Source organism: Pituophis catenifer, unplaced genomic scaffold, assembly GCF_029215685.1.
Source record: "Pituophis catenifer annectens isolate HBS135680 unplaced genomic scaffold, rPitCat1.0.hap2 SCAF_4, whole genome shotgun sequence".
NCBI classification, from domain to species: domain Eukaryota; kingdom Metazoa; phylum Chordata; class Lepidosauria; order Squamata; family Colubridae; genus Pituophis; species Pituophis catenifer.
Genome location: NW_027256884.1, coordinates 12,643,158 through 12,666,035, shown reverse-complemented (window position 1 = coordinate 12,666,035; position 22,878 = coordinate 12,643,158). Strand labels below are relative to the sequence as shown.

The following is a 22,878-nucleotide window of genomic DNA, read 5'->3' as shown; positions in this document are numbered from 1 at the left end:
CATTGCATTATTTTTGTATCGTGACAATTTAGTAAGGGGGAAAAAAACCCCCTCACCATTCTATTAAACTAGACTCAGTATCTCATGGAAAATACAATTTAATCAGGTCATAGGCCCTGGGACATAAGATTATTGTTTCTTAAAGGAGACTTATCAAAGAATTGTGAGCATTTAATAGAGAGTATTAATTTTCTTTTCTTTTGTTTAGCAGACTTAGTTTAATAAAGTCATAAAAAGAATGAGAACAAGAAAAAGAACTGAAAGTCATAATGAAGGGAAAGGAAGTGTAGCCTAATCTAGTTTACCCAAATCCTGTCGACTCTAATTCTACACTGATTTTTCTCCCTGTAGATCAGGGCTGTTACCACCAAATCCATCCGCAGATTCATATATTACTTTTTGTTTTTGAAGCTCCTCAAGAATAAACCTTCCTATCTCCTACCTTCCCCATTTTTACAAGGGGTCAGTACGAGTATTTATTATGCTCTTAAGAGCCGTGGTGGCACAGTGGTAGAATGCAGTATTGCAGGCTAATTCTGCCAACTGCCAGCAGTTTGATTCTCACTGGCTCAAGGTTGACTCAGCCTTCCATCCTTCCGAGGTCGGTAAAATGAGACCCAGATTGTTGGGGGCAATATGCTGACTCTGTAAACCGTTTAAAGGGTGCTGTGAAGCAGTATATAAGTCTAAGTGCTGTTGCTAGTGCTATTGCTATTTATTAAGCAGAATGCTAGTTACCCAGCTATAGGAAGCAAAGCGTATTTTAACAATCCTCTGGTTACACCATCTACACCTTACCTTTCTCCTCATTCCCACAGCATTTACAGTAGTGGCCAAAATTGTGGACACCATTTGGGAAAAGTGTATTTTCTAAAACTAGCTAACAACACCACTTTTTTGGGGAGTAGTACCATAAAATTATATGTCAATGGAAAGATAATTTAATCAAGAATGTAATGCAATAATTTTATGAAGGATTTGGTATTAGAATAGCAGTTACAGTATAAAGAAGAAAAGTGAAACATGTAGAAAAAACGAGATAAGCAAAAATGATCACCATAGAAAAAACAAGATATACAAAAATGATCACCATGTCAGTTAATACTTAGTTGGTAACCTTTAGCATGAATTACGGTCTTACAACATCTTCCCATGGAGTGAACCAAGTCTTTTAGTTCTGCAGCTGTTCTAATGTGAAACCAAGATTGAATGATTGCTTCTATTAACTGGGTTTTATTGCTGGGTCGCTTCTGACTAACAAGTTCCTTTAGTCGGCTCCATAGATTTTCAGTTGGGTTAAGGTCTGGGCTATTCCCAGGCCATTCCAGCAGTGGAATAGGATTATCTTGAAACTCCCCCCAAAAAAGTGGTGTCATCAAATCTCAAAAACACACTTTTCCCAAAAGGTTCCCACAATTTTGGCCACTATTGTACAGCTTCTTCTTTTTTAATCAACCTTTTCTGTGACATTAACTTTTACATATTTAGCTCCATTCCTCTCTCCAGCATCTCACTCACTTTTCCGAACACATCTCTAAAACCTCCCCTTCCGGTATGAAACTTAATTTAGTTTTATCTGGAAAGAGTTCAGTCTTTTTTATTTTTAGTTACATTCAGTCTGCCAGGCACGTCTTGTTTCTTCGTTTCGCTTCTTAACAAAGGAGGAAGGATACCACACCATCTATCTCCTGTCTACAACACAGGAGTCCCCAAAAGGTTGCACACCCATTTGCATTCTGATTCAGGTGACCCGGAGGCAGTGATGGGATTAAATTTTTTTACTACCGGTTCTGTGGGCGTGGCTTGGTGGGCATGGCAGGAGAAAGATACTGTAAATCTCCATTCCCTCCCCACTCTAGGGGAAGGTTACTGCAAAATCCCCATTTCCTCCCGATCAGCTGGGACTCGGGAGGCAGAGAATAGATGTGGGCGGGTGGTATTTACCGGTTCTCCAAACTACTCAAAATTTTTGCTACTGGTTCTCCAGAACTGGTCAGAACCTGCTGAATACCACCTTTGCCCTGAGGGTACAGATGAAACCCCTAAATGGCCTCAACAATTCTCACAGAGGTAACAAGACCTTCATAATGACCAAATGATCGCAAAGAATACAGTATAAATCCTTCCCTTCCCCATTATTCAGAACTGAAGAAGCTTCTTGGATGAGAAGTGAAACGATTTCAAGGAAAACCCTAGAAAATCCAGTTGCCTTTTGAAAAGCCCCTTTGGGACATTAAATATTTCCCTTCTTTGACATCTCAGCCGTGCCAGATTAAAACATGAAAATGTAAGTCCACCTTACCACTCTTTCCGTAATGCTGTCAGTGAAGCAGATAAATGCAAAGTGACTTTCAGGTGATGTTGGTAGCAGATGAGGAACATTTTATGTTAATTCTCCATACATCTCAATGAGCTTCGCTTGTTTGTTTCCTTCCTGTTTCTAATGTACCAATTTCACTTACATCTGATTATTTTTTTTAAAAAAAGAATGGGTTCATTTGCATATAACATACAGAACAGAACATTCATAAAATATTCCGGACAATAACCAACAAAGCACTTGATATTTTAAAATAGATAATGGGCCGCGTATCCCAGCATAATTTAAACAAACGCTTATTATCATCCTTGCTGTTATTCACAGTATCTTATAGAATTAATTTTGAAATGGGTATCATAATTTATATATATATATGTGGCTCGGCAATAGCTTAGAATCCTTGTTTTCTTTTCTGGTCACCACCTCAGCAAACTGATCAATGAGGCATGAACTGCTGTCTGGAGTCAAAGAAATGAAAAATAAACTAGAGATAATCCTTCAGTTAAAAGGTTATTCTCTGCGATAAAAGCTGTTTTGTTAATTTATTTACTTACTGGTACAGTGAGATAAAGTGAGGGAACAATTAGGGAATTCAAATTGAAGGGATTTAAAAGGGCAATGACAACTTAATTTTTTAAGGTTGCTTTGCATCAACCAGGAATATATTTCTAAAATTAAAAAAACAAAAACAAAACACCAATCTGAAAGGAGGGTTAATATGAGGCTTTGGTTCTTTTGGTTATTTTTCTTATCAAATACAAATGCATATCCTGAAAAATCTTCCTTTTTTTCTGCATAAAGCGTAGTTCAAAGACGCCTTTTGTTTAATGTGCAGTTTTGCTGTTCAGTCTATTGTGCTATAAAGCTCACTTACACATTTAAGTTTTGATTACAAAAGAAATGACTTAAGAACTTTTTAATAGCTTAAAGGAAGGCAGAGCCTATCCATGTTTAGATTGGTGCCTGAAAGGAAATTTTCTTTGCAAAGTCAGATAAATTCAGATAAATTAAATGAAAACAGACTTAAAACAGATCCCCATAATTAATTCCTCTGTTTTCCTGTCGTGACATATGCTTAGAAATATATTTCTTGTTCCTTCTTGGGTTTTTTTTTTTTAACAGCAAATATGTTACCCTATCTTTTCTCCAGATAGTGTGAAGAGAAAAAGCTGTTCTGTGTAACTTTCCCAACAAGAACTGTGTGACTCCCTTCCAAAGAGATGTGTGAGGTATATCCACATCTGGAATATATTCATCTCACTCTTTGGACATTGAATCGTGCTTCCCTCCTCGTACTTCTATCATGGACCACCCTCAGTCTTGCATTCTGTATGCTTCTGTGCAGTATCTTAAAATATCCTTAAATCGCTAAAGCCTAACTCTTTAAAAGGAGAATCAACATCAGTCAAATGTTAGTGGGGTTACGTTACAGTTTAATGATACAAATACACACTCATAGACACCAGCGAAAGGGGAGGATTCATTCCTGCATTTGTGTAGGAATTGGGAACATCCACAAGCCCAACTTTTGCAGTGTGTCTCCCTGAAGTATCTCTGAGATATCTGCCTTAGCTGCAAAGTAAGATAAATCTCAGAATTCACAAACAAAAGCTGCTTAGTGACACAGAAGAAATCTCTTAATTGGTTAATCTACTCCAAAGAAGAAACAACAATGGTGAAGTTGTTCAGAACCAGCGTACATTTTTTTTTTTTTTGGTCGCTGTTCTTTGTCTTCTGTCTATTTCTTTAGCCCTTGGCTTTTTCCAATATTTGCTTAGAGGATGGAGCTCCCCTTGGTCTGCTCTCTCCTCACCACCAGGGCTGCCTTAACAGCATTATGGGCCCCGAACAAAGCAGTATACTGCGGCCCCTACAACAACTACTCCCCGGAATAAAAATGTAAATAGTGGATAAAATTAAACATATATTTGCATGTTAGTATTAATAAAAATATAGGAACATGGTGGCTCAGTGGCTAAGACGCTGAGCTTGTCGATCGATTGTCAGTGGTTCGAATCCCTAGTGCCACCTAACGGGGTGAGCTCCTGTTACTTGCCCCAGCTTCTGCCAACCTAGCAGTTCGAAAGCACGTAAAAAATGTAAGTAGAAAAATAGGGACCACCTTTGGTGGGAAGGTAACAGCGTTCTGTGCACCTTTGGTGTTTAGTCATGCTGGCCACATGACCACGGAGACGTCTTGGACAGCGCTGGCTCTTTGGCTTTGAAACGGAGATGAGCACTGCCTCCTAGAGTCGGGAATGACTCTGCAGTTGGGGGGAAATGAAAGTTTTTTGAGCCATTGTCCAAAAGTCAGTTGAAAGAATGCTATATCTTCTATGTCATATTGCCGAAGGCCCATTTAAAACAGTAATTGCAATTTATGAAGGATGCATAACTACAAATAATGTCTCCAGAAGCTCAAAGGAGATGATAGCTGCTGAGAGTCACCTTGAACCATGAGATAGGTGGCAAATAATTTTGATAAATAAATATCAGGATTTTCCTTTGATTCATCAGATCATCGGCTACTTTGTAAGGCAGATGAAGAGAGTGAATGCCAAGAATGAATCTTATACTCTTCACCATCACAATATGTCCTTTTGTTCTATTCATCCATTTAATTTAGGTTATTATTTAACAGGTATTGTGAAAACATTGATTCAGTATACAGATCTGAGCAAAATTATGAATTCTCTCTCTGTTTTTCTTTATACCCCATTGTTATGATACTTTCAGCTACCTTATGGTTAGGACTAACTTGACATCTAAGCTTCAGTAATAGATTACATTGTGTTTAGGGAAGAATAATAGAATCTCAGCTAACAAGCATTATTTTTGTTGGCTTACTCATTTAAATTACAGTCCTACTCTTTTCAAATCTATTTTAAGGGACTAATTTGTAATCAATTTCCTCTTCTAGTTTTCAGCTGGCTTTAGTGGTGCAAAATGGTACTTATGAAGCCACATCACCACTTCTGGTCCTGTTTTTTTCCTTTTTAGGTTGTGGGGACAACCAACCCAACCCAACCCAACTCAACCCAACCCAACCCAACCCAATTCAACCTCTCAATATCAATGTACATTAGCTCTGGTGTGACCGGGTTATTTTAAACCAAACCAAACTGTATCAATCACTTACCCAGAGATAGTACCAGATGTATTGTAATGGGTTATGCAAATGTGTGTCCTATCGAGGCTAATGCAGGATTAATTTTACTTTTACTTTCTAGCTTCCTCTCTTTTGCGTTGAAAGGGTTCCACTTTTTGTTTGCTGGTTTTAATTGGATGATTTGCATAGCTGTTTGTGAGACATGCGTTAGATATATTTTTATCTTGGCAAGTCATTTGTCAAACTACTGCCTGATAACCGCGATGATTAAATGTGGGCTGGATGGCATAACATTTAAATGAATGCTTAGATGGCTCAAAATGTTGTATTCCAAAAGTTCTTACCAAAAGTTCTTCTTCAACTGAAGGGAAGTAATTGAAAGGGGTGCTACTGCCCTAGGCTCTCTATTCTCCAATATCTTATTAAATCATTTATTCATTAATTGTGCACCCTTTCAAACAACGCTAGGTGAGGTACTCTAAAACTATGGATGATGATATGAAGGGAACTCTTAGGAAATTTGGTGGGACAGTTAATTCTGTAGGAAAGAGGAGCAATATTCATAATAACAGATTAGAGCAATGGGTTGAGAATAACTGAATAAAATTTAACAAAGAAAAATATATTACTTCATGCTGGAAACATAAAGCAATTAGGACAATGTTATTCATGAACATATCTTGGAACTGGATTGGCTATAAATTGGTCAAGAAGTCAGCAAGTGTGATATTGCTGCAAAAGAGACAAACAGGCCTCAAAAACATTGTTCTTACGATGCTGAAGATAGTTAACCATATCTGGTCCACCATTCTGGTCTGCAAAGAACAGATGGCATAAAGTTGTCTGGATGAACAGGGAGTGATATGCAAAATAACATGGGGTCTCAAAGCCTGTGTGTGAGATAGATAGATGATAGATAGGCAGATAGGCAGATAGGCAGATAGGCAGATAGGCAGATAGGCAGGTAGACAGGCAGGAAGGTAGGTAGGTAGATAGGTAGATAGGTAGATAGATAGGCAGAGAGGCAGGCAGACAGACAGACAGATTTAGGAGCCCTGGTGGTGCAATACTTAAATTGCAATAATGCAGGCATACTCTGCTCACAGCCTGGGGTTCAATCCTGATGGGGCTCAAGGTTGACTCAGTCTTCCATCCTTCTGAGGTTGGTAAAATGAGGAGCCAGATTCTGCATTGTAAACCAGCCAGAGAATGCTATAAAGCACTATGGGACAGTATATGAGCCTAAATGCCATAGATAGATGATAGATAGATAGATAGATAGATAGATAGATAGATAGATAGATAGATAGATAGATATAGATAGATAGGATAGGTAGGTAGGTAGGTAGATAAAGATAGATGACAGACAGACAGAGAGACAGACAGAGAGACAGAGAGACAGATAGATGATAGATTGGATAGATAGATTATAGATAGATAGATAGATAGATAGATAGATAGATAGATAGATAGATAGGATAGGTAGGTAGGTAGATAAAGATAGATGACAGACAGACAGACAGACAGATGATAGATTGGATAGATAGATTATAGATAGATAGATAGATAGATAGATAGATAGATAGATAGATAGATAGATAGATAGATTATAGATAGATTAGATAGATAGATAGATAGGTAGGTAGGTAGGTAGGTAGGTAGGTAGGTAGGTAGATAGATAGATAGATAGATAGATAGATAGATAGATAGATGATAGATAGATAGATAGATAGATAGATAGATAGATAGATAGATAGATATTTTCAAGAAGGCCTTAAGATGACTGTTGTGGAATAAGCAACCGTTACTCTATTGGAAGATCAATGTAGGGGTCAATATTGACTTTTTAAACATGACTACCCTAGCCTGGTTCCTTTCAAGTATTCAGAAGAAAGTCTGGATAATTCAATTAGGTGCCTCGTCTTGGAAGCTTAGGGAGGCTAGACAGGCTGGAGCCACTGGGTTATTCATGATTCATCCAATAGTCTTTGGGATTTTGGGGTGGGGAGGAAACCTGACTTGCAATTATATGTCGGGTTGCAGCAGTTCCAATTAGCAGAGCACATTCGTATTGTCACAGAAGGCTTCTTGGTAATGTCCTCCTTTCGAACAATAGAAGCTGGATGGCCAACCGGCTTTTCCTTTGCACCCGTTTTATGAGATCCTGAAATTTGGGCTACAACGGCAGCGTATGCACAATGGTATTGAATTTGATTGCTTTAGCAGCAGAAAGTTTGATGCTATCACTGTTCCCCTCCTAGCAGAGGGTCAACATGGACCAAAGTCATTAAAGGAGAAAAGTTCAGGGAAAGTTCATTTCTATTATTTAAACATGGTTATAAGGGGGGAAAAAAGGAGGGGGGGGCGAAGGGGAGATATTCCTTTCACTCAAAACATGTTGCTATTTTGGACCCCAAGGTAATTTGGTCTTTTTTTTTTTTCTTTTTCAACCATGCTCCTAAACTGAACGGAGAAATATAAACTTTATAATTATCTTTCGTGTAAACAAAAGGATCTTTTCTGAGCATTGGTAAAAAGCACAGATGTTCCCTGTTGACTGCTGATGTCATTACACAAACTGTTTATATTTGTTTAATTTGATCGGCTAAACTGTTAGCATTTAAATTATTACTAGGTGAACGAGGAAAAAAAAAAGCTTTCATAGTAATGGAGACTGTGTTTAAAGAGGCTTATCTTACCAAAGGAGAACAAATCTATTCAGTCTTTTTCTTTTAATTGAACGTATTCTTGAGGAGCTGCAAATCCACAATAGTTTTTACCGAAGTAAAACTTTATTAAAACGATATATCTTAAATCTATGGTCTCAGATTTCAGCTAGTTAATAACTCTTGCCTGTCACCTAAAGATTAAAGTGGAATCCATATGGTTGGTTGCAAACTGTAACTGCACACCATCACTCATATTGTGCTACAAAGGGCAGTAGCTGTAAACCAGGCAGAGTTCTCTACTTTTAAAAAAAAAAATGTGGTAGGAAGTTAGGAATAAGAGAAACAACAGCAGCAGCAACAACAATAACAACAACAGCAACAACAAAGCATTGGTCTTCTTTTGCTAGTTGGTTACACAATTAGAACATGGTTTTATCTGTTTGGTTTTTTTAATTGAAATCCTCCTCCCAAAGCAGAAGATCCAGGACAACTGATGATGGGTATGACTTCAGAGTCCCATCATTTAACAATTATGCTGTCATGTTTTTGGATTTAGAGTATAACAAAAGAAAGATTTTGAAACTGTTCTATTCCCCAAACGATGAACAATTTCGTGATTCAGAGCTTGTCTGGAAGAAGGCACTGAACATTTGCTGTTAACGTTGGTACCCAAACAGTTCACATTCTCTGTATCAATAGAACAACAGGTGGAAAACTGTGATTTGGGCTGAAGAGGCACTGTCCAGTCACTCTGGCCAGCTTATTTTGGAACAGGTGGACTTCAGTTTCCATTTCATCAAGAGGCACACTGGGAATATAACAAAATGGTTGGTTGATGTCTCAGCCTGTGAATTTTTCACACCATGTGACTGAAATGTTCAAACCACCCCGTTAGTTAAAGCCTTACCAGTGGTGGGTTTCAAATTTTTTTACTACTGGTTCTGTGGGTGTGGCTTGATAGGTGTGGCATGACTTGGTGGGCGTGGTAGGGGAAGGATACTGTAAAATCTCCATTCCCACCCCACTCCAGGGGAAGGATACTGTAAAATCTCCATTCCCTCCCCAATCCAGGGGAAAGTTACTGCAAAATCCCCATTTCCCCCCGATCAGCTGGGACTTGGGAGGCAGAGAATAGATGGGGGCGGGGCCAGTCAGAATTTTTACTACAGGTTCTCCAAACTACTCAAAATTTCCACTACCAGTTCTCCAGAACTGGTCAGAACCTGCTGAAACCCACCTCTGAGCCTTACCTTTAGAAGATGTGATTGACCATAACTTTGCTTTTTTTAAATTTAGGATTCAGGTAGTTCAGTAGGAATTCGCCCAGAAGGTGGAATTTCAATATGGCTACCAAACCTGGATTTCATAAATTCAAGCAACCTCTAGATGCAACCAAAGAGACTATTGTCTCATTCTTTAGTGCCACCAGTGATTGCCGAGATTTCTGCTGCAAACATATGCACATGTCGAAGCTGCTAAAACAAGGATAGAAACCTATTTGCTGTTGTTTGTTCTTAAGAAACTTTACTATTTTAAAATGGGTATTTGGCAACATGCCTTCGCAGGCTCAGCTCAAGTTAGCAAATTCAGTGTCTCAGGAAAGCATAGCCATTCAAAACCCTTTGTTGGCAGAAGCAGCAGAAAGAAATAATTTTTCAGTAGCAGCAGGATATGTTTAATGTGCTAATTGGGGAGACAACCAGCATTGTATCTCTTTCCTAATTTAAACTGACCAGCGGACAGACAGAAATGTTATTTTTTAAAAAAGTCCCTGGACACATGTTTAGTAAAGGGGTGTTTTAAAAGACTAGCATGGAAGTTTAATCTCCTTGCAAAGTTGAGGTTGAGAGTTACACAAGAAGATGTGCTTATAGCCCAAGGCAAAATGACCTATGTTGTCACCAAGCTGTGAGAAAGTCTTGGTAGATGGACTTGTACATCACAACCTGGGGTGGAAGAAGATGGAAAACGCTATTTCAAAAGTAGAACAGCTGAGGATAATCTTAGGTTGTCTCCATAGTAGGTCAAAACTGAGACAAAGATTGTGTCATGGGGATATGTCCTCTTTAATGATTAGTTTGATGAAAAGAAGAACTAGGGATAGCATGATAGCAGTCTTCCAAAATCCACAAAACATCTATTTTCCAAAGCACCTGAAGGCAGGACAAGAAGCAATGAATGGAAACCAATCAAGGAGAGAAGAGAACCAACCTAAACTAAGGAGAAATTTCCTGAAGTTAGAACAATTAATCATTGGAACAACCTGTTGTGGCTCCATTGCCTGAGCCTGGGCTATCGACAGATGCAGACTCTGAGAGTGAGGGAGAGAAGTTGGCAAGGCCTCCCTCTCCAGGACCCTCCTCTCTGGCAATGCCTCCGGAGGACACCGAAGGCCAAAAGATAGGCTCAGAGCCAAGCACGTCCCGCAGCCACAGGTGGACAGCGACGAAGAAGATAAGTGCTGGCTGGACCCTCGCCAGAGGCGCAGGGAGAAGTGTGCACAGCAGAGGGGAAGGCATGACAGAGATTATCTGAGTCACTGGACCACACCCCACAGGATATAAATATGGGTGTGGTGGCCGGTTCAGTTTGTGACGAGCAAAGACTGGAAATAATCCATGATCTCTGCGTTACTGGACTTTGCCTGCTTTATCGGACTGCATTTGGATTAATCCTTGTATTGTTGAAAACTCTGCCTGTTTTATTGGAATGCTGGCAGTCTAATCTTTGTTTTGTGTGAGTAAAGTCTGAATTGGCAGCTAGCCACTGGGTTGCTGCCAGCTTTATCTTCAAAGAATTTTGTCGTGTGGCTTATTAACTCCAGGCCGTCTGTGGGGGTGTGTGTGTGGTACGGGGACAGAACACAACCTGCCTCCAGAAGTTATGGGTGCTCCATCCCTGGAGGCATCTCCAAGAAGCGATTGGACAGCCATTTGTCTGAAATGGTATAGGGTCCCCTACTTGAGCAAAAGGTTGGACTAGAAAACCTTCAAGGTCCTTTTCAACTCTATCATTCTGTAAACAGGGTATCTCCAAGTGATGGTTAGCAAGTTGTCCAGAAAAAAAACCCTTACAGCATTTTTATTTTTGTTTTGTAAAGCAATTGGAAAGAGGACATGTGAATGGAAATGGCTTTTTAAACATGATGTTTAAGGCTTTGAGAAAAAGGTTTTAGAATATGTAAACTAAATTAATTTAAATCACAGACAGGGAATACATGGAAGACTTCTTTGATGGAGTTGCTTGGGCATCATGCCATGGCTGTCAACCAATCACAGTATTATTATCTCATGAAATAATTGAAGATGTAAATCAGTATGATGTGCGTGTATGTTTTATTCATTTATGAAATATTTTCATGTTGCTTATCATGAAAAAAAAATCGTATCTTGGGCATGCATGTATGTGAAACACAATTGAGATATTTAAATCTTAAATCAACATGGCTAATTTATACTGTAATATATATATATATATATATATATATATATATATATATATATATATATAATATAACAATAGCTTAAAAACAACAATCATCAAAATAACAATAATTAAAAGCCACAAAAAAGTAACAAATCAAATCGAATTTAAAAATCAATAAAAAAAAACTAAAGAAGGTTGATTCTTAGTAGCTATTCGGTGCTGATCTTGTGGACATAATAAAAATATTTATAGGAAAAGAGCAAGAAAATTCTACACATGTCAAATTATTGTTTGTAAACTTTTGAAGAAGTGACAAAAATTAGGTCTGGAAACATCAGTAGTCAAAGTATGATCAAGTTTATTATTAGTTATAAAAAAAAAACCTGATACAGAACATGACTTGATGAAGCAGTGGCTAAAAAGGAGACAAAATTAAGTTTATTTCAGGGCCAAAGGATCTGTAGCTTGAGAAGTTTGACAGCTCTAAATTATGTGTTTTGCACTAGAATCCCATCCATGCAGCAATATCCAGAAAACTTCATAAAATAATGACCCAGATGCCTTTATTTTTTCAAAGCATGAATAAAGGCATTAAGTTTGGTAAATGTAAAATCTTTTTTTAAAAAAATTGCTCAACTAATGCAAAAATAGGTTTTAAACTCGGCAAGATACAAGCTAAATAACTGTTAAGCATTCCAAGTTACTTATTAAACACAACTGGCTTTTGTTTAGCAATATTTTATGGAAACTATTTGAAGGGCTTAGATATATCCATGGCATGTTTTGTTTAAAATAGAATATCCTATTTATAAACCGAATTATCAAAAACTACGATGCTTGTGTCTCTCTTGACATAAATAACTAGTTATCTTCTCAGTTGTAGTCTGAGAAAGTATTCTGGCTACAGATCCCCCCCCTTTTTTTTTTGTTAGGAACAGAAAGACAAACAGAACTGAAATGAGCATAGCAAGCTTTTTATTTCACTTTTTAGCAAAAAGTACTCGATTTTTTAAAAAAGAAAATAAGTACTGTACTAGATTGGCCTGAATATAACCCTACATAATAGGACTTCTATAAAATTCCAGAACAATGTCAGAATCTTTTTGTCCTTTGGGGTTAGTCTAAAGATCTTAGGCATTTATCAATATTTTAGAAGAAAAATGAAGGTTGGAAATTTGGGAGGTAGCAGGAAAAACAAGGAGGGCTCAGATAAAAGGAACAAGAACGAACCTTCTGGAGAAGGTGAGAAGAATAGCCACTTCCTATTCAGAACACCTCTCCTTCTGCAACACTTCATTGCCGGAGGTGTGTGATGAGCAAGTGGATGAAGCAAGTGGATGTGTATATATGTGTGTATTTATTGTGTTTATTGTGTGCACATAAAATGCTATATAAAATTGTGAAGAGAGTGGAACATTCTCAAGGGTTTATTGACTATAGATTAAAATACATTAGAATTATTTCATTTTCACATGCTTTTACCTCTTAAACTTTAGGAAATAAATTATTTTGCTTTGTGAGAAGAGGAAGAAAAAAAAATCCAGATTCATCCAAACAAAAATCTTCTGGCTTTATATTAATAATGACCTCAATTCTGGTCATTAACTTGGAATTAATGACCAGTTAAGGTTAATGGCCCAAGATCTTAAGTCATTAAACTGCAAAGAAATGCCCTGTTCTTTGAAGATCGTTATTCCTTTATTAAAAATGGGTGGTAGTTTTTTTCTTTAAAAAGTGGATGTCTCAAAACACAAAGATGATCTAATGCTAACAGTGAATGCAAGCATTGTGCTACATGTATTTTAGCATCTAGAATGGACTCCCAAAGAAAATAACTCAAATGCTTCTAATACGAATATATGAATGTCCTACATAGCTAAAATATTTGAAATTCACCTCCAGAGGATGCAATGAAAAGAATGGATACAATTTAAACTGAAAATGCTCACTGAGAACTTGTAAATTGTTTCATGCCTCTCTCATTAATATAGAGTTAATCATATCTGGGCTGCAAAAATCAGAATTGGCATTAAATTGTTGACCTTCCCAAATTAATAGTACTGTTTTCAAGGTTGCCTTGATCTTTCTCTCTCTCTACCTCCCTCCCATTCTCCCTCTCTCCCTCCCTCTCTCTCTCTCTCTCTCTCTCACACACACACACACATACACACACTCCACAGATTCATCTACCTATCAATTGATTGATGGATAGATTGATCCATCCATCCATCCATCCATCCATCCCTCCATTCATCCACCCTCTATCTGTTACTGTGTTTCCCAGAAAATAAGATTGGGTCTTATATTAATTTTTGCTCCAAAAGACACATTAGGGCTTATTTTCTGGTTAGGTCTTATTTTTAGGGAAATACGGTACTAAATGCACCCATCTGGCTGACAATCTTAACTGGAGCTTATTTGGGGGTAGGGCTTATGTTACGAGCATCCTGAAAAATCATGCTAGGACTTGTTTTCCAGTTGGGTCTTATTTTCGGGAAAACAGGGTGCCATTAAACACAGTCCAGAAAAATATACATAAATATTCCATTTAGTCCTACTATTTTTGAACATGGCGATAATGATTCTCACATTCCCTTGATATGTTCAATTCTTTCATGAGTTTATTGCATGAAGCCATCTGTGGCAGTAAACAATGCTCAACAACTTCTCTTGGAAATCACATGTTCCAGGAGGCCATATCTTGTACCCTGCATGGCTCTGAGGAGGTATAGAAGAATCATCTTCAGAAGATTTCTTTCCCCCAATTTTTGTGCTGGTACAGTTGTTCCAAAGGCTGACACAACACATTTACCAAGGATACGCCATTGACGTATCCTTGGGGAACAGATGTAAAGTCCCAGCATTGCGATTTCTCAAGAAGGGTTTATAAACAATAAACCGTCTTCTGACTAACGTACCATATTTAAAGCAAGATTTTTCACTGCATAGAATAAGGGTTAAATGATAACTTGACTTATCTTTTACATGACAAAAAAAATAAAGAAATTGCAAGACCTTTTCACATATTAGATATGTATTGTCATTTATCATCTAGATATCGGAGTAGTAGTGCAAGGTAATAAAACATATCATCGAAAAATGTGCTATAGGTCTGAATCACTCTCTCATTCCACCTCCCAGCTAACTGTAGTATTAAATCAAACAAGCAGAACATTTCCTTGGGCAGCCATTGCCTTTTAATTTCCTGAAGAACCTTAAAATATCATTCATTACAAGTACTACACATATTTGGTTTTTAAAAGTCTCATAAATCAATAGCAGGCTGACTGTAATAATTATTACAAGTTAGTGCATAATTTTCGTGCTGAAGGCTCCGTGTAGAACTTTAGCATATGCAAACGAGGCAATTCAAACTGTGTATAGATATTAATATGAAGAAGCAGGTAACGAGGTGCCAGCTATGAATTATGCATCAAGCGCGGCTGATCTTCAATGAAGAAAATGAATTCAGCATGTAATCTAATTAGTGATGGAAGTCTATTACATCTAACTGCAAAAGCAACCGTCCTTGAAACAAATTTATTTACAGTCCATGTTACCAATTGAAACAACTTTGAAATGATGTGTAAGACAACAGCTTAATTGTAAACTTTTTTTTTTCTTTTCTTCCGCAGCTCCAGACCTGGGCGGCCCCCAAAACGGACGCAGAGTGTGACTTCTCCAGAAAATTCCCATATCATGCCGCATTCCGTCCCTGGTCTTCTCTCACCGGGAATTATCCCACCGACAGGTAGGAACCCCGTAACGTGGACTGGAAAATCCTCAAGCCATGTGGCCTTTGGGGCATTAGAAGGGAACCTACTGAAAACAGTGGATCTCCAGGTTGAGGGATGGAATTCATCCATCATTTTGTATTCCGGTGCTGTGGCTTTCTCAAAATGAGAATGTGTTTTGACTTGTTGGTATGACAGGTTAAGTTGCATACTTGACCAGGAACGCTGGTTTTACAACCAGCTGAAAAGGACTTCTTGTCTTCAGCTACCAATGAGGAGTTGTCCATCCCACTAGGTAGACCAGACTACGCAATCAACTTCAGAGAAAGGTTAAGATTCCTTTTATTGGGATTGGCCATAACAACAGATTCTTGAAATTCTGATTGTCTTGGATCTCCTTCTTCTTATATCCCAGTGAATTAGTTAGACATCTCCCTAAGTCACTTCCAAAGCTTATCTCTTTGTCCTAGATTTTAAAAAAAATGCTTCAGTTTCTTTTGCCTAGGGAATGATTCCTGCATATCTGCCATCCTCCTTAGCTCCACAGTACTTCCTCAGGTGCTTTTGTAGGTATCTTGTACCCAAAACATAACAATGAGCTAGCCAGTTTGGTGCAGTGCTTAAGGCACTGTAGAAAGTTAGTACCCACCCCCCTCCTAGAAGAATGAAATATTTTAAGGAATATTTAAAAAAGGCAGGATAAATATTTTCCCTAAAACAGAAATAAAAAATCTTAAGGGAGACAGAAACTCAGAGCCCCAGCTCCCTGCCTCCAGCAGATATTTTGTGCCCATTAAGAAAGACTGGGCCAGCCTATTTACAAAACAAAAGATCTTCAGCTCCAGGGTGAAGGGATTAAGACATGACCCTTCAGGACATAATAGGATTAACCCACTAAGACACAGAGCACAATCTCACTACACTGCACAATCTCCTAAGGCCATTGCAGCACCCTTAGAAACTTCCATCAAACGTAGCTCAGACAAACACCTAGGGTTTGTACATGGCCCCATGGGAGTCTGACAACAGCCAATAGAATACATGTTCTTGCACAGGAACAGGAAGCTCAAGTGCAAAGCCCAAGAGGAAGGTATAAAAACCTCTTACTCTCAACTCCATGTGGTGAACTGCACCAGAACCATGTGCTTGGTGGTTCTGCTTCATCATTAAACCATCTTTCCAATCAACCTCCATGTTTCCAGTGTCTTTCTCCTGGCTTGGAGCTGAACCATATGGATGTTTCGTCCCACAACACCAGTCTAGAAACCAGGAAACATGAATTCTAGTCCCATCTCTAGTCCTAAAGCTAGCTGGGTGACCTCAGGCTAATCACTCCATCTGAGCCCTAGAAAGGAGGCAATGGTAGACCACTTCTGAAAACCCTTACCAAGAAAACTAGAAGGACTTGTCCAAGCAGTCCCCAAGAATCAGGCATGATTGAACAGAAGGGGGGAAAATAGTCATAGTACATATTAAGAATACTGGGAAAGTTAATGGAGCTTGGCTTAGGACAACACAGGTCCATTGAAGAGAAGCAGAAACTTCTCAGAGTAAAACATTTACAAAATGGTTATGAAGATCAAATAAGCAAGCTGCTAGTACTGCAAACAAGGAATTGGGGTAAATGAAAACTGGAAAAGAAATAAAAAAGACAACTGGAAAGAAGGGGTGAAATAAGAAAATTCATTAAAGATAGTCCTTGATTTACAACAGATCCCTTAGCAATTGAAGTTACAAGTGACCCAAAATTACCGAGCCACGGTGGCGCAGTGGTTAGAATGCAGTACTGCAGGTTACTTCTTCTAACTGCCAGCTGCCTGCAATTTGGCAGTTCAAATCTCACCCGGCTCAAGGTTGATGTTCTTTCCCCAACTCCACACACACACATCAACAGACGTTCAGGAGTTAAAGACCAAACCAGCTGGCAAAATCCTTTTCCTTATGATAACGGAACTTGGCAACAACCTAGTGGCTGCCTGCCAAGAGTTTATTATTTACAAAGAGGAGAGATAACTTCTCCCCACCTCTGATACATCAAAGGAAAGCAGCTCAATAATTACAATCAAGTCCAGAGATAATCCAGTCTTAAAGCAAATGTCCGGCATTGCAGAATGGCGTGGAAGCTTTCAGCTTTGTTCGTCACAAGGTTTGACTGGCCACCACGCTCCCTTTTATATCCTGTGGGGTGTGGTCCAGTGACTCAGCCTAATCTCGGGCACACCCTTTCTTCTGTTGCGCGTGCTTACCTCTGCGACGCTGGCGTGGGTCCAGCCAAGACTCATTACTCTCATCACTGTCCATCTGTGGCTGCGTGGACGTGCTTGGCCCTGGCCCTATCTCTTGCCCTTTGGCGGACACCGAAGGCATTGCCAGAGAGGAAGGTCTTGGAGAGGGAGGCTTTGCCAACTCCTCCCCTTCACTCTCGGAGTCCTCTCCTGATGATGACACAGGCTCCGGTAACGGAGCCACAACAGTTGACTCCATCCTTCCATCCTTCCGAGGTGGGTAAAATGAGGACCCAGATTGTTGGGGGCAATAGGCTGACTCTGTAAACTGCTTAGAGAGGGCTGTAAAGCACTGTAAAGCAGTATATAAGTCTAAGTGCTGCTGCTATTGCTATTACAACCTGAATTTGAATTTCCAATGGTTGGTGCCCCTTTGTAGTCACTAACTTTGGGGGCTAACTTTGGATGATTGGCAACATGACTGCATTTATGAATGTTGTAGCATCCCACACTAAACATGACCAAAATGCTAAAACTTGCACTTTCAGTTTTGGCAATATTGCATCCATAGCAAGCCATTGGTTCGTTTAATGATCAAGGAATTTGGTGAACAACTAGGCATTCACTTTAGAACCCTAGCATTCAACTAACAACTGCTGCATAAAAAGGTCATAAAATTAGATTGGTCACATGACTAATCAATTTTGCAACTGTTATGACATAGGGTCGTAATGGGCAGGTTACATTGCAGTCATATGTTGAGAACTATTTGTATATGCAGAATGGGAATATCGTCTGTAGACACCAAAAGCTATAGAATTCACGGGATTTAAGGATCCGTTTGAAGACGTGATAGAAATATGGCAACTGGAAATTCTGTGGTGCAATTCCATGCTTAGTGAATATTCAGATTCGGGGGATATTTGAAAATACAGTTTCCACAGCTTTCTTCTTTGTCTCTGCTTACACAGCTTATTTTTTTTTTTCCTCTTTCCTTTCCTTCACCTATTCTTCATTTCATTCTCACGCTATGTGTATGTATTTAAATCTCCTGATCTGCAGTTTGATGATTGCTGGAAAAGTCTCTTGTTTATATATATTTTAAAAATATGTTATCGTTTTATTCTGCATACTATTGGTTTTGTAAGAGTAGGATGTCTTTATTTGGGGAAAAAAAATGAAAATTGGAATGATGGAAATTGCACGTGATTCTCTGTAAACAGAAATGAACACATTGGAGAAGGGGAGATGGTCAGAGAGATAAGAAATCATTCCCAAAAATACCTAGAGTAGTGGCCAAAAATTGTGGAAAACTTTTTGGGGAAACTGTATTTTCTAAAACTAGCTAATAACACCACTTTTTTTTTTAGTAGTACCATAAAATTATATATCAATGGAAAGATAATTTAATCAAGAATGTAATGCAATAACTTTTATGAAGGATTTGCTATTAGAATAGCAGTTACAGCATAAAGAAGAAACATGAAACAGGTAGAAAAAACGAGTTATACAAAAATGATCACCATGTCTGTTAATACTTAGTTGGGTAACCTTTAGCATGAATTACGGCCTTACAATGTCTTCCCATGGAGTGAACCAAGCCTTTTAGTTCTGCAGCTGTTCTAATGTGAAACCAAGATTGAATGATGGCTTCTATTAACTGGGTTTTATTGCTGGGTCACTTCTGACTAACAAGTTTCTTTAGTCGGCCGCACAGATTTTCAATTGGGTTAAAATCTGGGCTATTCCCAGGCCATTCCAGCAGTGGAATAGGATTATCTTGAAACTCCCCCAAAAAGTGGTGTTATTAGCTGTCAAACCTCAAAAATACACTTTTCCCAAAAGGTTTCCACAATTTTGGACACTACTGTATATATTCTCTATTATGCCAGATTTATAGATTCCTCTTCTGTTCCCCTTCTCAAGGTCAAACAGTAATAATTGCAAGCAATAATGATAATTCTTGCCCACTTAACAGTCACACACATGGTTATTCGTTGTTTTTGTAGGAAATGAAGTAAAATGGGTTTCCCCCTCCCCTGCTGAAATCTTGTCTCAGTGATCCAGCGGTGGGTTTCAGATATTGTTACCACTGGTTCACTGCATGATCGCTCTCTTCACATGCCCTCGCACCTTCTGTGCATGCGCCTGGCCTTCCGCGCATACACTTTGCTCGCTCGTGCGCCTTTTACGCATGGGCCCAGCCTCGAAAACATGCCTAAATAGGATGACATAGTGCCGGGGCAGTTCCGCTACCAGTTCAGGTGAACTGGTATGAACCTGCTGAATACCACCTTTGAAGTGATCTAGTGATCACATTCCAAGTGAAACAAGGTGCCCATCCAGAGATCACCTTGGAAGAATCAAGAGATGTTGGCTGGTTTCCTTGATCCTTGTATTATCAACTTGATCTGCCTTCCTTTGGATTATTCACATCTTTTAACGTTTCATCAGAATAGTCACCAGTGGTGGGAAAATGATCTTAAGGCTAACTCAGCCTTTTAAGAGTCTGTGTAATTCTCGGTGTATATGAGACGAGGTGGCGCAGTGGTTAGAGTGCAGTACTGCAGCTACTTTGGCTGACTGCTAGTTCAGCAGATCAGCAGATCAAATCTCACCGGCTCAAGGTTGACTCAGCCTTCCATCCTTCCGTGGTGGGTAAAATGAGGACCCAGATTGTTGGGGGTAATATGATATTTAGTATACTGTCTTTGGTGTAAGCCGCCCAGAGTCCTCGGAGAGTGGGCGGCATAGAAATATGATAATAAATAAATAAATAAATAAATAAATAAATAAATAAATAAACAAACAAACAAACAAACAAACAAACAAACAAACAAACAAACTGCAATTTCCCCACTTTGCTTCTACTGTAACATTTTGCATTTCTGCTGGAAGAGAAACTTCAGAGTTTCCCTTCCTTGAACGGGGATGTAGGAATTACACAGATTTGTTTCCCCAAAGGTGTGAAGCTCCAGGGCTGTTTTTATTATGGCCATTCTTTGGCAAGGAGTGATTACTAGAGGCTTATGGCTCTTTGTAGAAATAGGCTTTCTACAGAAATAGACAATCTGAAGGCAGCTGAAGGCAGAGAGTACATGACTCATAAGTCTATTGCCATGCATTAAATTCCCTGGGAAAGCCCCCATCTCAAAGAGGGACTTCTGGCAGTATCTCGTTAGCCTGTTTTTTGCTCATCTGCTTTCCAGAAATGTTTCTGGGTTTTGTTGATATGCAGCTGAAGACAGGCAGTGAAAGAGTAACTTTGGTTTATTAATTTTCATAGATCATATTTAAAGACCACCCATCTCTTTCATAGAGTGATTGTGGGCAGTGTACCAATGCAAAACTTCTCAGCTTCTCCAAAATAGTCGAAAAGCAGGGAGCTGTTAACTCAGGGATAAAGTTGCAAAATCTATAGGCAGATAATAAATCACCTTGAATATGACTGTCCATTATCTTGAAACTTGAAAAGAAAAATGGAATTGGAGTACGAATGATGTCAGCCTAGGTCCTAGGCAGGGGTGAAATCCAGCAGGTTCTGACAGGTTCTGGAGAACCGGTAGCGGAAATTTTGAGTAGTTCGGAGAACGGGCAAATACCACCTCTGGCTGGCCCCAGAGTCGGGTGGGAATGGAGATTTTGCAATATCCTTCTCCCAGGAGTAGGGAGAGAATGGAGATTTTGCAGTATCCTTCCCCTGCCACACCCACCAAGCCACACCACGCCAGGGGTGGGTTCTACTTACCTTTACTACTGGTTCGCAAAGGGGCCATGCACACTCTTCTGTGCAAACGCAGAAGCATTTTCATGATGTCAGGGTCAATGGGCAGAGTCTCCCGCCGGTTTTACTACTGGTTCTATAGAACCGGTGTGAACCGGGGGCAACCCATCACTGCCCTAGACCCACCAAGCCACGCCCACAGAACCGGTATTAAAAAGAATTGGATTTCTCCACTGGTCCTAGGCAGAAGTGGCCGGCACATAAATTAACAACTGGTTTGTCCAGCACCAAAAAATGTGAGCATGCGCATGGCCTTCCGTGTATGCACTTTGCTTGCTTGTGTACCTTGCGCGCCTTGCGTGCAGCTTCAAAAACACAGCTAGATAGGACAGCATAGCACCAGGGCAGGTGGACATGGCCACCTGCAGGTCGCAACTACCGGTTCACCTGAATTGGTCCGAACTGGCAGCAGCCCACCACTGGTCGTAGGAGAAGATCTCCTGGGTTTAAAGGGTTCCTTATGAATGCCATGCTGATCCTGGCATCAAAACAGTGAGCACCAGCATTGATGATGTTCCCTAGTCAGGTTATGAAATGTCTATCAGCAAACAATCAAGCACAGAGAGTAGTATTCTTACAACTGTGCTTCCTACTCACAAACAGTCCAATGCTACGTATCTTGTAGTGGGCTGCAGTGGATAATGGCTGGGTGATGGTTTATTTATTTATTGGTTTGTTTACTTATCAATAAAGTATTGGTATGCTGCTGTATTCCCAATAGCCTAAGTGGCACAGAAATGAATGAAAACTTAATCTAGACAAAAATATGGTTGTTGATAGGAGATGGTAAACCATACTTTTCTGGAGGGGGCTACAGACTCCCAGGATGATATATTCGGGAATGAAATTTCCCAATTTCGGTTTAAGGTATCTCTTTGTGAAGAAATTGTCCTTAAATCGGCAGTTCACTTGGGATAAAGTTTCATGAGAGATGGGAGGGTCTCAATTTATAAAACCGTACTAGTGGTTGATTGATTCATCTGTACTTATTGTGGATCATGTCAACCCCTAGAACAGGGGTGTCAAACTCCATTTCATTGAGAGCCGTATTAGCATTATGGTTCTCCTCAAAGGGCCAGTTGCATGTAAGACTATTAGGTGGGCGTGGCTGGGTGGGCGTGGCCAGCTTTTGAGCTCCTGGGGCATCAGGACCTTGCAGTCCAGCCCAGCTCCACTTCCCTGATGGGGTGCCCAGCCATGCTTACCACCTCCTCCTGCTGTTGCTGTTGGTACTGCTGTGGGCGAGGTGAGGTGGGTCCAAGGTGGTGGAGGTTAACCCCCTTGCCATTTCCAGGGCAGCCCCATGGGCCAAATCTAGCCACATCATGGGCTGGATCTGGCCTTGAGTTTGACATCCCTCCCCTAGAAGTTGAATGGAAGATCCAACCTCTTTTGCTTGCTTTTTTTAAATAAACAAAATCCCTAGACCAGGGATCAGCAACCTGCAGCTCTGGAGCCACATGTGGCTCTTTCATCCCTCTGTTGCGGCTCCCTGTTGCTGGTCAGCTCCACAATTGATAGGGCTTTTGGTTAGGACAGGTAGAGGAAAAAGGATGCCACGCTAGGAGGAGACTCTATGGTGGGGGAACAGGCTTCCAGTCGGCAGAGGAA

The 22,878-nt window shown here is 39.7% G+C and overlaps 1 protein-coding gene across 4 annotated transcripts in view; it reads left to right on the top strand.

Moving 5' to 3' along the window:
- DACH1 (dachshund family transcription factor 1) overlaps positions 1-22,878 on the top strand; it is a 423,079-nt gene that overhangs the window by 156,328 nt on the left and 243,873 nt on the right. For all 4 annotated transcript variants that reach the window (XR_011600420.1, XM_070944267.1, XM_070944266.1 and 1 more), the window contains exon 2: positions 15,160-15,275. Coding sequence is in view for 3 of the 4 variants with exons in the window: in XM_070944267.1 (XP_070800368.1) it covers positions 15,160-15,275 (116 nt within the window). In the remaining variant the exon portion in view is untranslated. The remainder of the gene's footprint in view (positions 1-15,159; positions 15,276-22,878) is intronic.